The following is a 27,448-nucleotide window of genomic DNA, read 5'->3' as shown; positions in this document are numbered from 1 at the left end:
TTTGACTTTTATTCCACCTTCTGGTGTAAAACTGCATTTTGGCAATACATATCAAAATGCAAATTGGATGCAACTTTTGACTCAGCAATTCCTGGAATTCACTTCAAAGAAAGGAAAACCAAGTATACCAAGCTGTATGTACAAAAAACATTAATATAACATTTTCACTTATAACAGCGAAAAACTGGGAGGAACCTGAGAACCACTATTACAGAAAGTTTTTTAAATTGTGGTACGTTCATTCAACGGAATATATGTATTCACTTTAAAAAATGTGTTATCCATACTTATTGACATAAAAAGGTATTTTGCAACTTGCTTTTTCACTGAACACACTGTGGATAGCTGATAGAAATGTCTTATTGATTTTTATGTGGGTTGTTCTAACTTTTTGCCCCAACATCAATATATTTTTGCAATGATGAACATTCCCATGTATTTTCAGTGCTATTTTTGCAAGACACATTTCTTTAAGTAAAAGTATTGCTATACTCATGAACATTATTGGTTTTAAAATACGCTAACTGCCCTCCAGTCCCTCACCAATCTTGGATATTATTACTTTTTACATTTCTCCTTCAGGTTGTCGGGGGGCAGGGAGGGTTGGTTCTTTTTTTAACCCATATTTCTTTTTTTTTTTAACCCATATTTCTTTTTTTTTAAACCCATATTTTTTTTAACCCATATTTCTTGAAATATTAATGCTTTTGTTCAACTGTTAACTGCTCATTGGTAATTTTTATTTTTTCGCCATTACACTACATATTCAGTTACTTTGTCCTTTTTTTTATTGTTTGTGTTTTTCTTGTTGACTGGAAGGATCTCTTCATACATTAGGAATATAATTCTATTACATATGTTGTAATTTTTTCCCGTTTGTCAGTCATCTTTATATCTATTTTTCCTTATAAAGTTTTTTTTTTTTTTTTTTTTTGTGGTACGCGGGCCTTTCACCGCTGTGGCCTCTCCCATTGCAGAGCACAGGCTCCGGACGCGCAGGCTCAGCGGCCACGGCTCACGGGCCCAGCCGCTCCGCGGCATGCGGGATCTTCCCAGACCGGGGCACGAACCCGCGTCCCCTGCATCGGCAGGCGGACTCCCAACCACTGCGCCACCAGGGAAGCCCCCTTATAAAGTTTTGATAAAGCAAAATCTGTCAATGTTTCCTTTACAGTTTCTACCCCTGGTATCTTGCTTCAAAAAAAAATGAAAAAAAGCCACTCCCTACTTAAAGACTATAAACATAATACCTATAATTTCATCTAGTATTTTTTGTCTTTACATTGGTACATGTTGTTAAGTAGAGACAATTTCATTTTCTCCTCATATATGAATATCTGTCTCAAAACAAATTACTGAAAAATCTTACCTTTTTTCCAATGACCTAACTGCCATAATAAGCTTACATCAAATTTTCATATAATAAAAAAAAAAGTATGCTTCTAGACTCTCTATGATGATCTGTTGGTCCTATGTCCTTCAACAAAGTACTATTTTTCTTATACTTCAGTATCCAGTTTGAAAAAAATAATCCCAAGATATGATGACTACAATCCTGTCCCATTCTCCAGAAATGGAGATACATCCACCACTCAAGTGGTAGAGTTACCCAACTACACAAGCCTTTCATAGATTTCATAAGCAAACAAACACGTCAAAACGCTACTACATTTCAGTACTTCCTGGCTTCATAAAGGCAGACTCTTATATGTACCTTAATACTTATTTGTGGAGAAGGAAGCTTTTAATGCCACTAACCAAATAATAGTTTTGCATTTTTGTCATCACTTGAAGAACTTGAAAATGAAATTGTATACTAATCACAATATATGATCATTATAATCCATTTATATTCTACTCCTCTCAAGAAACTTATCCGCTTTAAATGCAGAAGTAAATTATATATAAAATTTCCAGTTTCACAATTTTTGTTCCTTAGAATTCCCCCAGAAATGTCGATCTCTAACTACATCTAACTTTATATTCAAAGCACATGAAAACCACCTTTAATTTTACTAAAGATAACGTAGTACTCACTTTCAATATCGCAGTACATGATTTTATAAGTGTAACGAAACACTCTTAGGAGAAACTAGTCACAAACATTAAAATGAGGGCTCTTCTACAAGTCATTAAAACTTTCAATGTTTTGTTTTAATTACTATTATACCTTAATTTAAAATAAGAAAAAAGTTTACTTTTTCTATTGAGTAGTATGTACCTTTTGTGTAATTCTACAAGGAACTAAGGCAAACATAGTCAAGTTGTTTTTACTTCCTTGGATGAACAACAGATTCATTGATTGATATCATTCAGAATATGCTGAACTGAAAACTATTTTATTTTTTTAAAATAAAAGATCATTGTGTGTTGATTTTAATCACCAACCAATGAATAGCTAATTTAATAACAATAACATTCAACTATCAAAATAATCATTTAATAAGTAGAAAGATATCATGATTTTAACAAGTTTAAAAAGTAAGGAAGAATTTTACATTTTGAAGCATGCCTGAATAATGACATATTAAGACTTCAAGATGGGGAAAAAGAGGAAAAAACTTTCTAATGATCATCACTGCCAGTTTACATATAAATAAATATCTAATTAAATGTGTACAATCCATGAAATATTATTTTTGGAAGGAATTTAAGTAACCACTAGAGAAAAGGTTAAGCTCCATTAAAATACTGTACAGTAGGTTACTAAATATAATTACTTGGAAAAATAAAAAGTTTAGGTACAATCTTTTTACAATGATGCATGTAATTTACCTTTTAATGCAGTGATTTAATACAGTGATAACATAGAACCTTTTGAAAGAACTTTATTTTCTACATCTCAACTGAAATTGTTTTGTTCTTATTGTGTGTGTGGCTTGTCAGTTGTACCTATCATCACAATTAAACTAATAGATACTAGTTTGCCTATCTGCTTCTGGTCTTTTGTTCAAAATAAAATGTTAAATTACTGCCTAAGCCTTAAGCCTCATGTTTTCCTCTTCCAAAGGTAACTACCTGCCTAGAATTGATATATTTAGTCACTGTTTTTTAAACTTCCTCAGAACAGTGACTTCTAAAAAAGTGGCCACCCATACAAAAATCATCAAATCAAAAACAGAAATACAAGAAATTCAAAATTCTAGGGTTATAATCTGCGTAGATCTGGCGGTATAAACTAATTTAAAGTGCTCAACTTTTTTCTCTTTCCTTGAACTTCAATTCCTTTATCTAAGTTTTTAAAAATCATGAGAACAATGAAGACAAAAAATAAGACACTAAGTAATTCTTTTTTATCCAATCCATTAACCCAACAGCCCCAACATGCCATTTCAGTCTCTTCTGCCACGTGTCCTCCTTACTCCTTCCTGCTCATCATAAACCAAGTTCAATTTATACCAAATTCTTGGTTCCTCAAAGGTATCATAACTTTTGGATGGCTTAACAAACGCTGTTTCTTCTCTGCCTGAATTGTTCTTCCTCAACTGAGAAATCTAGCCCATCCTTTAAGACTCAATTCAAATACTACTTTCTTTCTGGAGCCTTTCTTTACTCCAACATCTGTGTATCATTACTTTCTCTACAAGCTTCCACCATTATAAAGGTATGTATAAGTTACTACTTGCTTCTGTATTTCTCCCCACAAGATGGTAAAATCTACAGTTTTTAAGAAAAAAAGAGCGTATTATTTTTCATGTTTCTAGTGACTGGGCATTCAAAATATATTTCAAGAATAAATGGTCTCATGCAGTGAGTTTATCATTTTCTCATACATATTGTCCCCATAACTCTAAATGGGGAAAGGTTAGAGGGAAGAAGTTACTTTTGCTGTCTCAAGAACTTTTCACAAGTTTTGGATCATCACAGGCTTTTGGCCTAACACAATTTTTACAGATTTGTACTACTCTTTTGCATTTATCCCTGGATATGTACTCACACTTGACAGAGTCATTCATATCCTTTCCAATCTGAGCTGAGAACTGCCTGTGCAATAACCTTGGTTTCTGTGGTTGCAGCCTTCTTATATTTAGCCCTTTTTGAAATTTCATCCTTCACTTGGAATCACTATTAATAGGATTTATCTTTTCAATAAATTTGATTAAATTTCCTAAGCTTGGAGCACACGCCTAACTGTGCCCAGAATTTCTTTCCCTCATTAATAGAAAGTCTTAGGCAGTGGTTCTCAACTGAGGGCAATTTAGACCCCCAGGGGACATTTGGCAAAGTCTTGAGACATTTTTGGTTGTCATAACTGGGGGAGGGGGCAGAGCTGGCATCTAGAACGCAGAGGCCAGGGATGCTGCTAAACATCCTACAACACAAAGGACAGCCCCCCACATCAAAGAGTTATCTGACTCAAAAATGCCAACAGTGCTACTGCTGAGAAACCTTGATCTAAAGTGAAATGAATGCTTTGTCTCAAGGTCTCTGTCACATCCTAAATGCTAATCAATTTAGCATTTCTGGTCACAAACTGAGAACAGCAATTATTACTCTCATTACTTCCTCAATAATAAATCATTGGCAAAGCAAATTAAAATTTTATCAACAGTTCTCTATGCTTCTATATAAACGGAGAGCTGATACATTAGCAATAGCTATTATGCTACTAATTTTGTAATTTGCATTAGGAAAGCTATAGTATGCTACCAAGAAATACCGTTTTTTTAAAAAATTTTTTAACCACTTTTTAAAATCGGAATATAGTTAATTTACAATGTGTTAGTTTCAGATGTACAGCAAAGTGGTTTAGTTATACATATATATATTCTTTTTCAGGTTCTTTTCCATTATACTTTATTAGAAGATATTGAACATAGCTCCCTGTTATACAGTAGATCCTTGTTGTTTATCCATTTTATATATAGTAGTATGTATATGTTAATCCCAAACTCCTAATCTATCTCTCCCCACCCCACCTCCACTATCCACTTTGGTAATCATAAGTTTGTTTTCTATGTCTGTGAGTCTATTTCTGTTTTGTAAATAAGTTCATTTGTATCTTTTTAGATTCCACATGTAAGTGATATCATATGAAATTTGTCCTCTGATTTACTTCACTTAATATGAAAATCTCTAGGTCCATCCATGTTGCTGCAAAAGGCATTATTTCATTCTTTTTTATAGCTGAGTAATATTCCATTGTATGTATATACCACATCTTTATCCATTTATCTGTCGATGGACATTTAGGTTGCTTCCATGTCTTGGCTATTGTATGTAAATAGTGCTGCTATGTACACTGGGGTGCATGTATCTTTTTCTAATTACAGTCTTCTCTGGATATATGCCCAGGAGTAGGACTGCAGGATCATATGGTAACTCTATTTTTAGTGTTTTAAGGAACCTCCATACTGTTCTTCATAGTGGTTGCACCAACTTATATCCCCACCAACAGTGTACACCCTCTTCAGCATGTATTGTTTGTAGACTTTTTGATGATAGACATCATAGATAGACCAGTGTGAGGGGATACCTCTTTGTAGCTTTGATTTTCATTCCTCTAATAATTAGCAATATTGAGTATCTTTTCATGTGCTCTTTGGCTCTCTGTATGTCTTCTTTGGAGAAGTATCTATTTAGATCTTCTGCCCATTTATTGATTGGGTTGTTTTTTGATATTAAGTTGTATGAGCTGTTTGTATATTTTGGAAGTTAATCCCTTGTCAGTAGCATCGTTTGCAAATATTTTCTCTCAGTTCGTAGGTTTTTTTGCATTTTGTTTATGGTTTCCTTTGCTGTGCAAACGCTTTTAAGTTTAATTAGGTCCCATTTGTTCATTTTTGTTTTTATTTCCATTGATCTAGGAGGAGAAAAATAAAAAAAATAGGGCTGCGATTTACGTCAAAGAATGTTCTGCCTATGTTTTCCTCTTAGAGTTTTATAGTATCTGGTCTTACATTCAGGTATTTAATCCATTTTGAGTTTATTTCTGTATACAGTGTTAGAGAATGTTCTGCTGTCCAGTTTTCCCAGCACCGCTTATTGCAGAGACTGTCTTTTCTCCATTGTATATTCTTGCCTCCTCTGTTGCAGACTAACTGACCATAAGTGTGTGGGTTTATTTCTGGGCTTTCTATACTGTTCCATTGATCTATGTCTGTTTTTGTGCCGGTACCATACTATTTTGATTAGTATAGCTTTGTAGTAGAGTCTGAAGTCAGAGAGCCTGATTCCTCCAGCTCCGTTCTTCTTTGTTTTGGCTATTCAGGTCTTTTGTGTTTCCATACAAGTTTAAATATTTTTTGTTCCAGTTCTGTGAAAAATGCCATTGGTAATTCAATAGGGATTGTACTAAATCTATAGACTGCCTTGGGTAGTACACTCATTTTAACAATATTGATTTCTTCCAATCCAAGAACATGGTATATTTTTCCATCTGTTTGTGTGCTCTTCAATTTCTTTCATCAGTGTCTTATAGTTTTCAGAGTACAGGTCCTTTGCCTCCTTAGGTAGGCTTATTCATAATTATTTTATTCTTTTTCATGCAATGGTAAATGGGAGTGTTTCCTTAATTTCTCTTTCTGATATTTCACTAATGTTAGTGAATAGAAATACAACAGATTTCTGTATATTAATTTTGTATCCAGCAACTTTAGTGAATTCATTGATGAACTCTAGTAGTTTTCTGATAGCGCCTTTAGGAGTTTATATGCACAGCAACATGTCATTTACAAACAGTGACAGTTTTACTTCGTTTTTCCAATTTGGATTCCTTTTATCTCTTTTTCTTCTCTGAATGCTGTTGCTAGGACTTCCAAAACTATGTTGGACAGAAATGGAGAGAGTGGGCATCCTTGTCTTGCTCCTGGTCTTAGAAGAAATGCTTTCAGCTTTTCACCATTGAGTACAATGTTAGCCGTGGATCTATCACATATGGCCTTTATCATGTTGAGGTACGTTCCTTCTATGCCCTCTTTTGAAGAGTTTTTATTATAAGTAGATGTTGAATTTTACCAAAAGCTTTTTCTGCATTTGTTGAGATGAACACCTGGTTTTTATCCTTCAATTTGTTAATGTGGTGAATTACACTGATTTGCAGATATCGAAAAATCCTTGCATCCCTAGCATAAATCCCACTTGATCACAGTATATGATCCTTTTACTGTATTATTGGAGTCGGTTTGCTAGTACTTTGTTGAGCATTTTTACGTCTATGTTCATCAGTGATATTGGTCTGTAATTTTCGTTTCTGTGGTATCTTTCTCTGGTTTTGGTTTCAGGCTGATGGTAGCCTCATAGAATGAGTTCAGAAGTGTTTCTTCCTCTGCAATTTTCTGGAATAGTTTCCGAAGGACAGGTGTTAACTCTTTTCTAAATGTTTGGTAAAATTTACCTGTGAAGCCATCTGGTTATGGACTTTTGTTTGTTGGGAGTTGTTAAATTACTGATTAAATTTCAGTACTGCTAAGTGGTCTGCTCATATTTTCTATTTCTTCCTGGTTCAGTCTTGGGAGATTGTACCTTTCTAAGAATTTGTCCATTTCTTCTAGGTTGTCCATTTTGTTGGTGTATAGTTGCCCATAGTAGTCTCTTATGAGTCTTTGTACTTCTGTGGTATCGGTTGTAACTTCTTTTTCATTTCTGATTTTATTGATTTGGGCCCTCTCCCTTTTTTTCTTAATGAGTCTGGCTAAAGGTTTATCAACTTTGTTTATCTTTTCAAAGAACCAGCTTTTAGTTTCACTGACCTTTTCTACTGCTTTTGTCTCTATTTCATTTATTTTTGCTCTGACCTTTATGTTTTTCATTCTACTAACTTTGAGTTTTGTTTATTCTTCTTTCTCTAGTTGCTTTAGGCATAAGGTTAGGTTGTTTATTTGAGATATTTCTTGTTTCCTGAGATAAGCCTGTATAGCTATAAACTTCCCTTGCTGGGTTTATTTTTTGAATCCAAACAAATGCTCTCTACCACATTTTTCCTTTCAGGTTCATGGATTTTTTTCATACATACAATGATCTCCATTACCTTCTTTTAGACTGGTAGTATCTGTTTAATAAGTATGCTTTCGTATTAACGTTAATTATGAATCTTGTACCCCCAAATCGCAGTGAAATTCACAATATACAGTCAAAAATCACCATTTCCACATCCCCCTCCTCCTCCTTCCAGTGTGTACCTGCCCCACAACATGTTTCTTCCTACCAAGACAGTTTGATTTTATCTGGATACCTTTCTAACCCTTACTTTAAAAGTTCACCTTAAAATCTTTATCAGTTCTGTGAGGCTGATAAACATTTTCTTTGTAGTCCTTACTATTTAGGTATCATAGACCAGAGTGCAGAAAAGCAAATCTTTGTATTTAACTAGTTATTCAGTCAAAGAGTCACAGATTCTCTTCTCCCTTTCAGTGTCCATACATGCTTCAACACAAAAAGATGAAAATACAGCTTGTAATATAATTAGGCCTGAAGTTTAAAATATTTCAGGCTGCTATACCTTAAAGCTGGTATACTTTAGTGAGACTTGAGCTGAATTACTAAAGAAAAAGATTTTATTCCATGTTCCAGGTGTTATTCTTAGATCACTACATCTGATACCTGTCAGCAAAAAGCAATGCAAAGCAACATTTACCTTCAGAAAAATAATTTTGATGTCCCCACTAATGAAAGCTATAAAAATCCATATAAATGAATTTCAGCAACATGCAGAATACTATCCTATGAAAATCTATTATTCTGTGTGAAATATTACATAAATAAAACTTTAGGAGTTGAAGGAGAATGTTATAATGTCACGTAAGTGGGAACCATACAGTATGTACCCTTTTGTGCTGGGCCTTTTTTTTTGGTGGGGGGGGTGGGGGCGGTGCCTGGCTTTTTTCACTTACCACAGTGCTTTTGAGATTTATCAATGTTGTTGCACCTATCAGTAATTTACTCCTTTTTACTGTTGAGTATTCCATTATGTGGTGTACCACAATTTATTTACCCATTTATCAGCTGATGTGCATCTGGGTTGCTTCCAGTTTACAGCAATTGTAAATACAGGCTCCTTAAACATTCTCACATAGGTCTCACATAGATATATACTTTCATTTATCTTACATAAATACCCAGGAGTGGGATCCTTAGGTCACGTGATAAATGCATGTATAACTTTATAAGAAAAATGCCAAACTGTTTTCCAAAGCAGCTCACCATTTTACAAACCAACCAGCAATGTGTCAGAGTTCAGCTGTCCCACATTTTCACATATACTTGATATTGTCAGTTTTTTAAATTTTAGTTATTCTAATAAATGTGTACTGATTCATTGTGGCCATAATTTGTAACTTCCTGATGACTAACCATGTTGAACAGCTTTTCATGTGTGTCTTTTTTTGAGAAATGTCTATTCAGATCCTTTGCCTATTTTTAAATTGGATTGTCTTTTTATTATTGAGTTGTAAGACTTTAGATATCAATCATTTATCAAGTACAGTAAGTCCCCTACATATGAACGAGTTCCATTCCGAGAGTGCGTTCGTAAATCCAATTTGTTCGTAAGTCCAGCAAAGTTAGCCTAGGTACCTAACTAACACAACAGGCTATATAGTACTGTACTGTAATAGGTTTTTAATACTTTTCACACAAATAATACATAAAAAACAAATAAACACAGAAAATAAAGAAAACATTTTTAATCTTACAGTACAGTACCTTGAAAAGTACACAGTACCAGCTACATCACCACTGCTTCTACGTTTGCTTCTGGACATCCTGGGTTTGAAATAAAGATACTGTACTACTGTACTCTATACAGTACTGTAAAGTACACAAAGCACAACCATTTGTAGAGGATGCACGCAAGTGACAATGTACACCAGACCTCTGAACTAACTTACGTGATTGGACATGTGAACACATGTCACACGTTTCAAAGTTTGCAACTTGAAGGTTCATATGTAAGGGACTTATTGTATAAGATTTGTTAATATTTTCTTCCGTTCTGTGAGTCACCTTTTCACTGTCTTTTTAAAAAAATATTTATTTATTTATTTTTGGCTGCATTGGTTGTTCGCTGCTGCACGCGGGCTTCCTCTAGTTGCAGCGAGCAGGGGCTACTCTTCGTTGCGGTACACAGGCTTCTCATTGCAGTGGCTTCTCTTATTACGGAGCACAGGCTTCAGTAGTTGTGGCACACGGGCTTCAGTAGTTGTGGCTCACAGGCTCTACAGCGCAGGCTCAATAGTTGTGGCGCACAGGCTTAGGTGCTCTGAGGCATGTGGGATCTTCCCAGACCAGGGTGCGAACCCATGTCCCCCACACTGGCAGGCAGATTCTTAACCACTGCGCCACCAGGGAAGTCCCTCTTTCAACTGTCTTGATAGTGTCTTTTGAAGCACAAAAGTTTTTAATTTTGATGATGCCCAACTTATTTATTTTTCTTTTCCTTCTTACACTTTAGGTTTATACCTAAGAAACACTTGTCTAATCCACGGTCATGAAGATTTACGCCTATGTTTTTTTTCTAAGAGTTTTACAATTTTATATTCTGAATTAATTTTGTATGTGGTGTGAAACAGAAGTCCAACTTCATTCTTTTGCATATGGCTATCCAGTTGTCTGAGCAATGTTCGTAGAAAAGATTATTTTTTCCCCTTTCACTTGTTTTGCAACCATATTCTCCCAGTCAGTGGTTTACCTGTTCATTTTCTTAGCAGTATCACCTGAAGAGAAAAAGTTTTGAATTTTGATAAAATCTAATCTATCTTAAAAAAAAAAAAACGGTTTGTGCCATTTGCGTCTCATCTAAGAAATTCTTGCCTAACCAAAATCACAAATATTTTCTATGTCTTATTCTAGAACTATTACTAGTTTTAGCTCTCACATTTAGGTCTATGATCCATTTTAAGTTGATTTTTGTATATACTGCAAAGTAAGGCTTGGGTACTGAATTACCTTGTCAACTTTGTTGAAAATCTACTGACTGCATATATAAGGATCTATTTCTGTTCCATTTATCTCTATGTTTATTCTTTCATTTCATTATACTGCCTTGATCTTAAAATCCAATAGTGTTAGTCCTCCAACTTGGTTCTTACTTTCCAAGATTGTTTTGGCTATTCCAGACCCTTCACATTGCCTTATGAATTTTAGAATTAATGGTTATTTATACAAAAAAGACTGCTTAGGTTCTGAGAAGACATGGACTCCATAGATAAATTAATTTGGGGATTCCTGACATTTTAATACTGAATTATCTAAGCCACCAACATTGAATATCTGTCTTTTTTTAAAGGTCTTCTTTCATTTCTCTCAGTATATTAAATCGTTTTCAGTATACAGGCTTACACATTTTGTCAAATCTATCCCTAAATTTTTCATGCTTTTGCTTCTACTGTAAGTGGTGCTATATTTGCTATAATGTCAATTTAAAATTGCTTACTGCTAAACTGTTTTTTGTATGTTAATCTTCTAGCTTGCGACCTCACTGATAAGTTCTTGACACTTTTTCTGTAGAATTTTGAAGATTTTCTATACAGAAAAATACAGTGTCTGAATAATTTTAAATTGTTCCTTTTTAATCTATATGATTTTTCTTTATTTTGCACCTTACTGCACTGTCTAAAACTTCCAGGACAACACTGAATGAAGTAGTGGGAGAAGACATAGTTGCCTTCTCCCAATCTTAGGGGAAAAGCATTTAGTCATACACAGTTAAATACAATCTGAACTATAGGTTTTTTGTGGATTCTCTTTATCAGGGTATGAAAGTTTCCTCCAGTTCCTAGTTTGCTGAGAGATATCTGTAAACCAAGAATGGATACTGGTTTTTTTTCAAATGCTTTTTCTGCATCTACTAAGATGATACTATGGATTTTCTTTTTTAATATGTTAATATGATAGATTACACTAATTGATTTTTGAACCTTAAACTAACTTTGCAATCCTGGTATAAACCCTACTTGGTCAAAATTTTTACCTAATGCTAGATATGATTTGCTAAAACTTTTAGTATTATTCTCTGTACTTTTCTTCAATCTGAAAACTAGACTAAACTGCACAGGTTTATCCGTTTAAAAGTTTTCTTTAGCTTTATACTTGCATTTCATTTTACTTATTTCTACTGTGGCTACTGATGTTTCTATTTACAAAATACAATATAAAGGCAAACTTAGTATTATGAAAGCAGCAATGTTGCATAGCAAAAACAGTAACAGATTTTTAAAAGCATGTGTTCCAATTCTTGCTACCCTACTTCACAAAATTACACACCCCAACTTTGTACTAACAAGGATTCATCCTTTTGCCTCCCACCAAATAAGAAGGGGTAAAGTTTCTCCATCTTTTTAGTTCTTCTGCTGTACTGTTAAGTAGGAAGGTGAAGCAAATTAAACAGCAATAAAATTTTCCTGCAACTTCAGTAAGATGTGAGAAATTAAAAAAAACTTTTTAGAAGTTTGCAATTCAGAATCTGGCACTATATTCCAAAATAAAATTAAGGCTGAAAAAATAATTTTATAAAGAAGAGAAAAACAGAAACCAAAAAAATTGATAAGTAAAATTCTGAGCCAAGATTTCAAAGTGTAGAAACGATAAAAGAAATTAAATCTAAAGTTAAAAAGATTTGACTATTTAGAAAAATAAAACTTTTCTAACAAAACATATGTAACCAAAATTGAAAGATAACACTAAAATCAACCCAACCTAAAATGTATCGATATGTATGGTTTAGGAACAGATAAAAAAAATGGAGTGGGGAGGATTTTATAAACCAAAATCTTATTATCAATTATTTAAGATGAAAAGATTGAAACTACCTTAATAAGTTCTCTAATCAAATTTTAAATGATAAATATCTAACATCAAAATCCAAAAAAGAGTTTTTATAAAAGAACATCTGTAAAACTTAAATATAAGCCAGATTTCACGGAGAAAATTCTCATATCTCAGTGGTAGGAGGGCTTTTCATATGTAATTGATTCTCACCTGCAGGTACTGAAACATAATAGCTAATTGATTTATAAAAGAAAAATAGAGGATAAATATAATATTATTGAAATTCAATGTGCATGTATGTATATGCTTATTTTAACATATTTATTTTAGCCATTTACTTTTTATTCCCTTGTCTGCAAAATATTTTAGATTCTCCTGATAAGCTCCCAAACTGACAAGGTTTCTTTCCCATTTCCTACTCCTTTGATGTAGGTACTATTGATGAAATAACCAGAGTAGATAGAAAGAAAAAAAGGGGGGGGGGGCTTGAATTATCTAAGTCAATATTTCATTATATATAATCTGCCATTAACCTCCACAAAAAATTACTTACATCTGCTTAAAAAGTTGTCAATATTTTTGTTTTTTCTTAAGGCAGGAAAATCCAAATCATATACCAAAGCATCCAATCCATCCTAAACAAATAAACAAACAAACAAAGTTAGTTTTTTGGTTCACACTATGAGCACTTTCCTTTTTTATGAGTAAAGAATAAAATATATGCTTCAACATTTAATTTGCCTTACTCTCATACAACTTGCATTCATTTAACACCTTCTACAAGGTTACATGAGTACTGGGAAGAGAAAATTTGGTTTTATTTCATACAGAGTTTTCACCTTCTAACTCTTCCAGGCAGAGGAGCAGCAAAATCACCGCAAATTGGCTACAAGTGACCTCAACTCATGCCCTTTTCCCCCCATATAAGGGAAGGAAATTTTACTTTTCACTTTCCCTTAACTACTGCATTTATTTATTTCACAGACACTCATAAAAAACAAATGGCCCATATTTTTGACTACAAATATTTTATAAGGTAGTATCAAATATTAGTTCCTAAAATGTGAAGTTTAGTATAAAATAAATTCTGCACTTAGATACATTTTTATGGTATGTTTTTTATAAATATATTGGGTTTTCATAACAGTGCTATTTCTTTCTTTGAAGCACTTTCTAAAGCAACTATTAGTAAAGGACAAATACGGGCTTTTACTTTTACAGGGATATTTAAATATTATCTAAGCAAGTGCAGGGCTATGTGAAGGTGTACCAATCAGTGTTGAAATGGGAATGCATCTATACAGATTATACCTTGTCATGTGGTAGGAGCAGAGGAAACATTCAGATAATCCCAAGTAATCTTCATTTTATTTAACTGGGGAAATTTAGTTTGCTACAATATAAAAACAGAAGCAGCAAAGGAAAACACACCTTCTGGAGACCATGTACAGTCATGTTCATAAGAGGCTGAAGGAGAAATCAAAGCCAGGGGATATATACTTTGTATTAAGCCAAAGGTGTGAGTAACTCAGCTATTTTAGAGTACTTAAAATATTTCCCTAGGAAACCAAAAAGCCCAGTCAAATCTTATAGGTTTTAAAATATATCATTGCTTAGGCTGGAAACTGACCATGGAGAAGATGACTAGTAATACCAATGTTGTTGACTGCTTGAAGAGACCAACCCACCCTATCACTGGCTTTTCAGAATTCAGAGGTTTGTACAGATCTGAAGAAAAAGTTCCTCCACTAGAGAAAGTTCATCTATCCTTGAGATACATTTCTTAGAGTCTTATAAATCATTTGAATATTTCTGTTAATTATTTTTACAATAAAGAGACAAGAACCTTTACCTGGTCTATTCTAAACTGAAAGCCAATCAATAAATGTATGAACTCACTATTTTCTAGGAAAAGGTAAATTAAATATATATATACACACCCATTTGACTAGGTTTTAACTTCTTTGAGGCAGAAACCACAGTTAAATCTCATTTTCTCCCACAGCACCTAGCAAAATGTCCTGAACAAGTGTGCATAAAATGTACATTAAACCAATGATTCTATGGTTTATGCTCCACAGCAAAGGCAATTATATTACTCAAGAAATAATACTGTTCTTAGATTAGATACTAAGTTTCACTGCATCGTGTCACTCCAAAAAATTATACCGATTATAGAGTAGTACAAATAATATTAGCTACACAATTTTAGGCTGAATTTTGATAAAGTCATCTGGGAAATGCAAGTAGGCATAATGCAATAAAATCAACATATTATTATATCTTATAATAACTATTATTTTAAGAGCTCTCAGTACACATCTACTTCTAAAGACACTTCCCAGTTTTAAAAGGTTCAGAACACCTAAATTTGTAACAGCTTATACTGTTTTCTAGTTATCAAATAAAACATTAAAAAGTGAGGGAAAGGGCTTCCCTGGTGGCGCAGTGGTTGGGAGTCCGCCTGCCGATGCAGGGGACATGGGTTCATGCCCCGGTCCGGGAGGATCCCACGTGCCGTGGAGCGGCTGGGCCCGTGAGCCATGGCCGCTGGGCCTGCGCATCAGGAGCCTGTGCTCCACAATGGGAGAGGCCACAACAGTGAGAGGCCCGCGCACCGGAAAAAAAAAAAAGTGAGGAAAATGTGTATTAAATTTTACTTACAACACGCTCTCTTCAGTAAATATACCAAAAACAACTGCCTCCAATTTTATTCCAAATAAGTTTTTTTTTAATTACTAACTGTTAGAAAAGAACCTCAAAAAATAACGTGTTTAACCACCTCATTTCATAGCTAAGGCAAATAACAATCAGAAATATTAACTGACTTGTCCAATGCCACACAGCTAGTTAGTAAGCTGTGTTATAATCAAAATATGAACTCTTAGTCTAGTCGTTATAGAAATAACATGACCATGATAAAAACATGATTTAAAAATCCTGAATCTCTTTAAAATGAAGTTAGGAATTGAGAATAAACATGTATATTTAAATCCAAGATGTACTGTTCAAAAATTAATAGAAAATCACAAGTCATTCTTCTAATTAAAACTAGAAAGTACACTGGTTAGGACTCAAACCTAGTGTTCTGGCTCAAAATACTACGTTTTCCCTAATACACCACTATTACCTCTTCTGCATGACCCTCCCTAAACTACCTATTAAATCTAACAGTTCTCCTGTATTAGAGTTATTTTTTACTTTAATCTTCACAGCTAATTTCAGATGCTGTGAGTAAGCTAAGCCCCAGAACTGAGCAACACGTTTTACTCACAGCATGGCAGGCACTGTTGACTCTCCTACCCCAACAATTATTTCCCCCTTCTACTTTCCTCATTCAACTTTGATTTTGTTTGGGCTATCCACCCTCCTCCATGAGACTACAAGCATCCAAGAAGGGAGAGACCTTCCCCAACTCCAGGAGGTCACTTCTAATTAGTCTAATCTAAGCTAAACATGGAGGCCTATTACTCTTGCCAGTGTTCAGCTTAAGTACAGGAACATGGTAATAATCTGACACATGTAACATGAGGCAAAAACCTATAGAAAGGTTTCTGGGGAAAGTTTCTTCTCTCTTGAAAGAGATACACGTCAGACATAGTCTCTCCTTTCATGAGAAACTGCTATATCTGTATGTGACACCTTAAACAACAGCAGCCACCCTGGGGCCTCAAGGGAGGTTGGCAGGAGAAAAAGCCAAACACAAGGAGGATGACAGAGACAAAAGATGGAAAGAACCTGGGTCTCTGATGATGTTTGTTGAACCACTGAATTAATCTACTCTGGAACCTATTCTTCCCATGCTTTCTCGAGATAATACTTTTTCCTTATGGCTTAACTCAATTTACATTGGATCTTCTATTTCTTGTGACTAAAAGCATCCTGAAATACACAGTAAGAGTTCATTAAATGCCACTGAATCGATGTAGGAGCTATAGGATTTATTGCACTGAGAGGATCATCCATTCAAATAGTGAGATCAGGGGCAAGACGGGGCTGACAAAAAGTGTCACTCTTTGGTAAATGTTGTTTGTATAACTGCATGGCACTATGGGAGAAGAATGATTTTTGATTCATACTAATAATTAAGTGAATTCCAGATGGGTCAAAAGAATTCAACCATGAAAAAATAAAACATTTTAAATTAAAAAAATAAACATAGTATATTTACATATTACTGTTGGAAGGACAAGTCACATAACCTTCCTGAGCCTCTGTTTTCTCTTTTGTAAAATGGGAATAACTAACTACAACTCAGAAAGGATTTGTGAGAGTTAAATGAGTGAAGTGTATGAAGTGTTTGACCATTAAACAGTCCCACTTCCCACTCTTTCCTTTATTTCTCTAGATGACATTTGAAAGTTCTACAAGTTAGTCTCACTACTGATAGAAATGACATAAAGAGAAAACAGATATTTTAATCATGTGGTCATAAAACCTTAAGAGTAAATCGCAGGTCATGATGTTAAACTGTTCCCAATGTAGTAATCCCATATATAACTAAAATTTTTTTTGTTTTTTACATAAGGCATCTGACTTTTGCTTGACCAAGAATTCAATCATGCATTTGTTAATGGAAAACTACCTGCCTCCGCTGTTTATGGTCACTAGGTGTCTGGACCTATCACCATACACTTTAATTTTACAGACGTAGGAGACGGTATATGGCTTTTCAGAAACACTCATAAGTAAAAATTATATGCCTCTTATCAGAGAAATAAAATGGGGAAGAAGGTATTCTTCTAGCATAATCTAAGGCATATACCAACAGAGGCTAAGGGGAGTCAAAACACTGGGGTTGGGGGGAGGGATACAGGCTTCCACTTTTAATGAAGTAGAGAAGCTACACAAGGTAAGAAATGTCCATATCCAACCACAAAGTGGGCCAAGGAATCCTGACTTAGTCTATTCAACACTCTGAAGTTCTCTAAAATAATGGAGAATAAGACTTCCCACTTCCTAAAGTCCATATTCTAGAATGAGAATTCAGGACCTTAATAGAAATTAACATTCTTCCAAGTGCAAAAACAATTCACAAGGAATGGCAGTCAAAGCACATAGTCCCACTGCTCCTTCACTCAATTTTAAGATTTATGCAGGAAGGAAAGCTACCCTCTACTTTCACATGTCCATCATATAGCTTAATCATCAGTATAAGAATTACAGAGGAGAAAACGTAGGAGAGGAGTCAATCAATGTCAAAGAATTACAATAATTAAATTCTTTGCTACTTATATTTGAAAAATGATAGTAGGCCAGTTATAGCAGTGTATTTTGAAAGAAGCTAGTCACACTAGAGAAGTATTTTCACATAAACACACAAAGGCAGGCATAATTAATGACAAGTATAACATTTTACAAGAATCTCTAAAGAATGGACATTTCACATTTCTTAAGAAGTGCTGGTATTAGGAGGGGGAAAAGCACCAGTTGTGTTATCTCACAACAGAGTTTAAGCAAAGGAGAAACAGAAGAAAATTATTCAACTGAACACCTCTGCAAACTTTAGTCTCTGGATAGTTTTAAATTACAAAAGTAAGATTCCTGTGTAAAATATCATTTAGGATTAGATCCATTAGTAATAATACATTTGTTATAAGATATGAGACTATAATGGCACTAAGAAAGGAAAATATATTATGTATTAAAAGCATCAATTTGTTTTTTGAATTTGTAAAATTTCAAAATCAAAATTGTTACTTATTTCTAAATAAGAAATATTTTTTGACACACTGAAAAAAAAAAATCCATTAAAACTATGGCAGTAAAACCAGGGCTTCTGGGACTTCGCTGGTGGTCCAGCAGTTAAGAATCCGCCTTCCAATGCAGGGGACACATGTTCAATCCCTGGTCAGGGAACTAAGATCCCACATGCCGTGGGGCAACTAAGCCCGTGCAACATAACTAGAGAAGCCCATGAGCTGCAACGAAAAGACCCCTCCCCACCACATGCCGCAACTAAGACCCGACGCAGCCAAATAAATAAATAAACATTAGGGGGGGAAAAAAACAGGGCTTCTGAAAACCAAACTGCTTCTAAAATAGGCTGACTTTTTTTTCTTTTTTTTTGACTGCTGTCAAATGTTTGATGACAGAGGATGTACCATTTGAAGAAAATATTTTGGGTCCATGTTAATCTCTTTGTTAGGTAAAGAGATAAGAAATTTCTCAAAATTAAATCACTGATATGAAAATGGAAACAGATTTTCCTCAGGGAATTTTAACAACTTCTGATATTAAATACAATTAAAATCCGTTTAACCAATGTGACTATACTACATACATGCCAATATTCCCTAGGACAACTATAGTACAAAAAATTAAGTATTCCAAATACTTAGTAAAACATACAGTGGCCCTTCCCAATCAATCTCAAACTATACCTTTCCACCCTCATATTCTGTATATACATATATCTAGGCTTGAGCCACAGTGTGCTACCAGTCATCTCCCAAATGGCCCATGCTCACTCTATCCCACTGCCTTTGCACCTGCTCTTTTCTCCAGCTGGGATGTGAATATTTATGTTTAGACTGCCTCAAATGTTTGTGCTGCCTTCCCCAACACTCTGAGAAAATGTTAAAAAATAAAACACCTATGTGCTTCCTATTTAGGAATTACCGTACTTGTTACACTGTAATTATTTAAGTCAGCCTCCTCCTCTGTAGGAAAACAGAGATAGTAATAGTAATAATAATGAAGATAGTAATAGTAAAATACTTCCTGTCTCTGCAAGTTCACTGGTTAGTAGGTAGAAAAAGTAAATAATACAGGATCCTCAGTGTTACAAACTAGATACTACACAGAGAAAGGACTGCTTAATCAATTGGGGCTTCATAAAAGAGATGAAATATGAGTTGATTTTTTTTCTCTATAACCATTTTTTTATATTGAAGTATAGTTAATTTACAACGTTGTGTTACTTTCAGGTGTACAGCAGTGATGCAGTTATACTTATATCTATCTGTCTGTTCTTTTTCACATTCTTTTCCATTATAAGTTGTTACAAGATATTGAATATAGTTCCCTGTGCTTGTTGTTTATCCATTTTATATAAAGTAGTATGAGTTAATCCCAAACTCCTAATTTATCTCCACTCCCCAATCTCCTTTGGTAACCATAAGTTTGTTTTCTATGTCTGTGAGTCTGTTTTGTAAATAAGTTCATTTGTATTATTTTTTAAGATTCCATATATAAGTGATATCATGTGATATTTGTCCTTCTCTGTCTGATTTACTTCATTTAATATGATAATATCTAGGTATTTCATTGTTTTTTATGGCTGAGTAATATTCAATTGTACTGATATATATATACCACATCTTCTTTATCCATTCATCTGTCGATGGACATTTAGGTTGCTTCCATGTCTTGGCTATTGTACATAGTGCTGCTATGAACACTGGGGTGCATGTATCCTTTCCAATTAGAGTTTTCTCTGGATATATGCCCAGGAGTGGGATTGCAGGATCATATGGTAACTCTATTTTTAGTTTTTCTGAGGAATCTCCATACTGTTCTCCATAGTGGTTACACCAATTTACATTCCCACCAACAGCGTAAAGAGGGTTCATTTTTCTCCACACCCTCTCCAGCATTTATTATTTGTAGACTTTTCAATGATGGCCATTTTGACCAGTGTGAGAATATACCTCATTGTAGTTTTAATTTGCATTTCTCTAATAATTAGCGATGCTGGGCATCTTTTTATGTGCCTATTGGCCCTCTGTATGTCTTCTTTGGAGAAATGTCTACTTAGGTCTTCTGCCCTTTTTTAATTAATTAATTTATTTATTTATTTTTGGCTGCTTTGGGTCTTCGTTGCTGCACGCAGGCTTTCTCTAGTTGCGGCGAGTGGTGGCTACTCTTCATTGCAGTGCATGGGCTTCTCATTGTGGTGGCTTCTCTTGTTGCAGAGCACAGGCTCTAGGTGCGTGGGCTTCAGTAGTTGTGGCACGTGGGCTCAGCAGTTGTGGCTCACGGGCTCTAGAGCGCAGGCTCAGCAGTTGTGGTGCATGGGCCTAGTTGCTCCACGGTATGCAGGATCTTCCTGAACCAGGGCTCGAACCCATTTCCCCTGCACTGGCAGGCGAATTCTTAACCACTGCGTCACCAAGAAGTCCCTTCTGCCCACTTTTTGATTGGATTGTTTGTTTTCTTGATATTAAGCTGTATGAGCTGTTTGTATATTTTGGAAATTAATCTATTTTCTTCCAATCCGTAGGCTGTCTTCTCGTTTTTTTTTATGGTTTCCTTTGCTGTGCAAAAGCTTTTAAGTTTAATTAGGTTCCATTTGTTTGAGCTGATCTTTAAAGAAGAGAATTCAGAAAGAGTAAGTTGGAGGTGGGGCAAGGCAATCTAGAGAGAAGAAAGGCAAGAAAAGTTTAGAGAATGAGAGTAGGATGCTCTGGTTCCATAGGGTGAGAAGGAGGAGGTACAGGAAACAATGCTCTGAAGATGGATTACAGAATGTGTATTAAAGGTATAACATACCATGCTAAGAATTTCAGTATTTATCTTATGATATCCACTTGGAACCACAGGAATTTTGGGGAGACGAAGAGTGACATGACTGTTTTTTATTTTATCAAAGTCTGACAATGATAAAGACAGCAGATTAGAACAGGAAGAGACAGGTGGAAAAGGAAGCAATTAGGAGGACACTGTGGTAATACAAGCATAGGAAGATATCAATACAAGTCTGAACTAAACTGGGGCAATAGGAATGGAGGATTAGAAGCAAAAGAACCTGATGAATGACTGAAAGAGGGACAGGAAGGATTAAGAATGATTATATAATTATAAGAATGACTATCTATCTTCTAGTTTAAGTAAGAAGATAGTGACTTCATTAACCAAGGCAGAGAATACAATCTGGAGAGAAAAGATAAAGATGTTAGATATACTGAATTTGAGGTCCCTGTAGGATAGCTGCCATTTTATGGATAATTAGATGGCAGTTAAAAATATGAGTTTTGAGTTCAACAGAGAGACTGGACTGTGATATAGATTTGGAAGTCATGAGAATACACTGAATCCACGATAACAGATGCAATTACCCAACAAGTGTAAACAAAGGGGAAAATGGAAAAAGAGTGAACAATAGCGTTCTGGGAAACATTAACATCTGAGAGATAAGCAGAGCAAACGTGACCAATGAGCAATAAGAGAGGTGGGGAAGGGAGATATAATAGCAACATGAAAGCTGAACTAACTCTAGAAGGAACTTAAGAGCAAAGCAAAATGCCACCATGAGGTCAACTAGAATGAAAAATGCAAAAGGAGGCAAATAATTTGTGATTAAAATGTCACTGATGATAGTTATACAACAATATAATGCCACTGAACTGTACACTCAGAAGTAATTAAAATAAGTTTCAAGTTATATATATTTTGCCACAACTTTTAAAAAAACTCACTATTGGACATCAGCAAAATGGCAGACTAGGAAACTCCAAACTCTCATTCCCCTAAAGAAATGTGAAAAAAAACCCAGAAGCTCTCTGAACCAACTTTGTAAGAGCTCAGGAAAACAAAGGTTAAGAGCAATCAAGCAAATATCCAATCATGTAAAAGCCAAATTCAAATGGTAGGAAAGCTTTGTGACATGTTTACTCACTGTTACCCCACTCTCTCCAGGAGTGGGGGTGGTCTGGGTCTTGAGTAGGTAACAGATTGGTTCCCACTTCCCCCACCTTGAACCTGAGGGAGCAGAGTAAGACTGTATTTGTAGACTATTATGTATGTCTGTTTTAACCCATCTGGGGGATGCCTGAAGGACCAAGGCAAGGACCTTTCTGTTTTGTGTAACTAAGAATACAGGTAGACAAAGCAGTGGGGGAACAGCTCATAAAAGCTACGTGACAACTATAAACCCCACAGACTCCTGAGGCAAGAGATTATGGTAGAGACATACAATAGACCATCTAGGCCCAGAGAAGCTGGAGTGAGACTCTTGGGGAAATTCTTCTTTTAAAGGTCAGTATCAACCTTAAATAGAATGCTTCTCAGAGTGGAAGGGGCATAAACCAGCTTATAATGGGTAGAAAAGTTAATGGAAAAGGAACAAATGAAATAATGGCCAAAAGAAATGAGAAAGATTAGAAGCTTGCATGATTTAAAACCTATATTTGATGAAATACTTTTAGGTAGAAGAGACATATTTTTATAGAATAAAAATGATTAAGCGAGGTTCCAAAAAAAATGTAAGGGAGGACAGAATTAAGATACAAAGTTGATACATCAACCTTATAAAAAAGAAAAAGACTTCTATATAATCAGTATCCTGTCAAAAGGGCACGGAGTCATATTCCAATCTAGAACACTTAATAGTCACCGTGATCTTAAGCAAGTTATCTAACCCTTCACAGCCTCAATGTTCTCATCTGTAAAATAAGGATAACAACAATAACTACCACATAGGTCTGTTGTATTGTAAGAAACTGATATATCCTAAGAAGTCACAGAAATATACTCATGGATAATTTCAAAGAGGATCTGCCTCCCTATCACTTTAACAGTTTATAGGTATGGGTGAACACAAGCTAGACTTTGTGTTGGCATGAATAACTGAAAAAGTTCAGGTGATTCGATTTTGTTTTGCAGGAGAGAGTTTATTTTTCAAATTTTTCCTTCAAGTGTCTGATTCGTTTCTTTGGGGAAAAATAAAGTTGGGGAAAAATAAAGCACGTCATATGTTTAGTTAGCAGTAGTATAAAAACATTTTTCAAAAAAACCAGCTCATCAAATTTGTAAATGAAAGTGAGAAAAACAAGTTGATTTCCAGCCAACTATACTTGACTAATAAAAAATGAAATGCACTTTCCCCTCCCAGTCTAAAGCCTTTTATTGAGTCGTAGAAATGGCTTGGGGAATCTTCATTTTTGAGTCCTTGTTACCATTAGGTTGGTACTTGTCAAAGAGCCAAATCTATTGGTTATTTTAATAAACACCAGTGTGTGATCTTGACTATTTAATAAAGAGGAAAGGGATGTAAAGCAATGCTTCCCTTCAAAGGCAGCAAAATGACTCACTTGCCATGTGTGCTTCATGTCACCCTAATCAGCACATATAGTTACAACGTGGTATAATTTTTCAGAATGATTGTATTTTGCTGTTGAATTAAAAAATAAAATAATATTGTTTAAAATAAAAGTAAACAGCTCGCTGTTATCTTTTTAAAGTTCCTATACAAATTTTCATAAGACTAGACCTTGATCATGGTGGGGAAAAAAAGAATGAACAGAGACTCAGAGACCTGGGTAATCGTAACAAAAGATTTAATATCACTGGAGGTCCAGAAGGAGAAAAGATAGTGGGACTAAAAAAGACTGAAATAAATGAAGGCTAAAAATTCCCTACATTTGGCAAAAGACATAAACCTCTAGATTGAAGAACCTAACAGGATATATCCAAAGAAATCCAAACCAACAACAAAAACCTGTCAAAGTAGAATTTTATATCCAAAAAAAAAAAAACAAACAAGATAATCTCAGATGACAAAAAACTAAGTGATTTGTGACAAGCAGACCTATCCTAAAACAATGTAGCTGACATACAATATTAAAGGAAATTCTTCAAATAGAAAATGATAAAAGAAAGAATCTTGGGATAAGAGGAAGAATGAATGAAAAAGTAAAAATACAGGAAAATACAACACACTTTCATTCTCTTGAAAGTTGAAGCAAAAAATTTTAATATGACCTGACTGTTTCTCATTGTTTCTCAAATAAAAAGACATTAAAGATGAATATATTATATACTAGGACGGTAAAGGAACATAAAGAAGATAACCCTACCCTTCACTCGAACTAATAAAATGTCAACACCAATCAAATGTGGTAAGTTATATATGTCTAATTGAATACCTAGAGTAACCAAATAAAAAAGCTATACAAAGAAATACACACAAAAGCATAATAGGTAAAGAAGCCTGTTTCCCCCATTTGGTTGGAAGAATATGATGAACCTTCATTGTTAAATTCTAATTCTGGAACGTAAGATTACATCGTAAGTTGCCCAGGATAAAATCAGTGGCATCTACCTGTGTACCAAAGCTCTCAGACTTATGATTGGAAAGAAATTCTTTCCTTTGAAGCCTCTTCAGCTTGTGTGATAGTAACCTCATTATGTGAAGACCCCTGAGCCAAGAATGACTCAAGCCTGAAGAGGCTTCCATCTTCTACCACAGTGATGGCTGGCGCCCGTTCACATTCCAACACTCACACACACACACACACACACACACACACACACACACACACACACACACACAGAGGCAATGACAATAGTCATTAGCTGCTCTAAGAAGGGATACTGGACTAGAATGAAAAGAGGTCTTAGTTGTAAAATAAGGGCTTGGACTTCCAGTATAAGATGAATAAGTCCTGGGGATGTAATGTACAGTAGTGACTACAGTTAACAATACTGTGTTGAATATTTGAAAGCTGCTAAGAGAGTATATCTTAAAAGTTCTCTTCATATATAATTTACTACATGAACAAGCTAAAGAAGAAAAATCACATGATATTAACAGATGCATAAAAAGTATTTGACAAAATCCAACTCCTATTCATGAGAAAAATTCTCAGAAAACTAGAAATAGAGGTGAACTTCCTCAACTTATAAAGAACATCTACAAAAAAACCTGAAACTAACATCATACTTAATGGCAAAAATCTATGATATCCCTCACATCAAAAATCAAGAACAAGGCAAGGATGTCCTTTCTCACACTCTTAATTTAACATAGCACTGGAACTCAGAGCCAGCTCAATAAAGTAAGGGAAATAAAAGGCATACATATCAGAAAAGAAGAAATAAAATTGTCCATATTTACAGATGGTATTATTGTCTATGAGGAAAATCACAAGGAAGCTACAGCACAAAAATAAACAAAAAAACACCTAGAACTAATAAGTGAGTTCCACAAGGTCATACGATATAAGATCAACATTCAAAAACAACTGTATTTCTGTATATTAGCAATGAACATGAAGAAACCAAAATTAAAAACGCAATGCCATTTACATTTACTCAGATGAAAAAAGAATATTTAGGAATAAATCTAACAAAGCAAATATAGAATTTATGCTGAAAACTACAAAATACTGATGAAAGAAATTTTTAAAAGATCTAAATAAATGGAGAGACATATGGTGTTCATGGATTGGAAGACTCAACATAGTAAAGACATCAATCCTCCCAATACTGACGTATAGGTTTAACACAATTCCTATCAAATCCCAGCAAGAGTTTTTGTACATGTTGTAGATATAGGCAAGATTGTTCTAAAATTTATATGGAAAAGCTAAGGAACTAGAAAAGCTACAACAATTTTGAGAAAGAATAATGTGTAGGAATAACCGTACCCAAGTTTAAGACCTACACAGCTACAATAATCAAGACAGTGTGCGCTACTCATGGAAGGACACACATACAGTACTCCCTTGGCATCTCTGGGGGACTGTTTCTAGGACCCCTGCAAATACCTAAATCCAAAGATGCTCAAGTCCGTTAAATAAAATGGCACAGTGGAATTCCCTGGTAGCCCAGTGGCTAGGACTTGGTGCTTTCACTGCTGGAGCCCGGTTCCATCCAGTCTGGAAACTAAGATCCTGCAAGCTGCACGGTGCGGGGGGGGGGGGGGGGGGGGGGGGAAGCATAGCCTTTGTATATATCATCCACACATCCTCCCCTATACTTTAAATCATCTCTAGATTACTTATAATACCTAATACAATGAAAATGCTATGTAAATAGTTGCAATTACAATGTAAATGTTATGTAAATAACTGCTGACTACAGGCAAATACAAGTTTTGCTTTTTGAAACTTTCTGGATTTTTTTTCCCAGACTGTTTTCAGCCTGCAGTTGGTTGAATCTGTGGATGTGGAAACTGTGGATACAGTGGGCCAACTGTATAGATCAATGGAACAGAATAGAAAACCAAGAAACAGACCCACACAAGTATAGCCAAGTGATTTTTGACAAGGTACAAAAGCAATTCAATGGAGGAAGGTAGTCTTTTCAATAAATGGTTTTGGAGAATTGGATATCCATTAAAAAAATGAACCTCAATCTAAACTTCACACCTCACACAAAAATTAACTCAAATTGGATCACTCATTTAAATGTTAAAGTGTTTAGGAAAACAGGGTAAAATCTTTGAGAACTACAACTTAGTGAAAGCTTCTGAAACATGACACAAAATGTATTTTAAAAATCTAAAAAATTTTTGATAAATTGGACTTTGTCGAAAATAACTTTTGCTCTGCAAAAGATCCAGGTAAAAGGATGAAAAGACAAGCCAAATACTGGGGAAAATCTTTTGCAAACCATATATATTAGAATAATTGAATAACTCTCAAAACTCAACAATAAAAAACAATCTGAGCAACTGACAAATCTCCAAAATCTACAAGCAGCTCATGCAGCTTGATATCAAAAAGACAAACAACCCAATCCAAAAGTGGGCAGAAGACCTAAATAGACATTTCTACAAAGAAGATATACAAATTGACAACAAACACATGAAACGATGCTCAAGATCACTCATAACTCATCATTAGAGAAATGCAAATCAAAACTACAATAAGGTATCACCTTACACCAGTCAGAATGGCCATCATCAAAAAATCTACAAACAATAAATGCTGGAGAGGGTGTGGAGAAAAGGGAACCCTCTTGCACTGCTGGTGGGAATATAAATTGATACAGCCACCATGGAGAACAGTATGGAGGT

General features: G+C 34.8%; 1 protein-coding gene across 1 annotated transcript in view; it reads right to left on the bottom strand.

The window, feature by feature from the left end:
- ROCK1 (Rho associated coiled-coil containing protein kinase 1) overlaps positions 1 to 27,448 on the bottom strand; it is a 146,066-nt gene that overhangs the window by 96,890 nt on the left and 21,728 nt on the right. The window contains exon 2 of the mRNA XM_065890480.1: positions 13,259 to 13,340. Within this exon, the coding sequence (XP_065746552.1) occupies positions 13,259 to 13,340 (82 nt within the window). The remainder of the gene's footprint in view (positions 1 to 13,258; positions 13,341 to 27,448) is intronic.

The sequence above is a fragment of the Phocoena phocoena genome, chromosome 13 (assembly GCF_963924675.1).
Source record: "Phocoena phocoena chromosome 13, mPhoPho1.1, whole genome shotgun sequence".
NCBI classification, from domain to species: Eukaryota; Metazoa; Chordata; class Mammalia; order Artiodactyla; family Phocoenidae; genus Phocoena; species Phocoena phocoena.
Note: the sequence above shows the minus strand (reverse complement) of the source record. Positions and strands in the feature narration are given on the sequence as shown.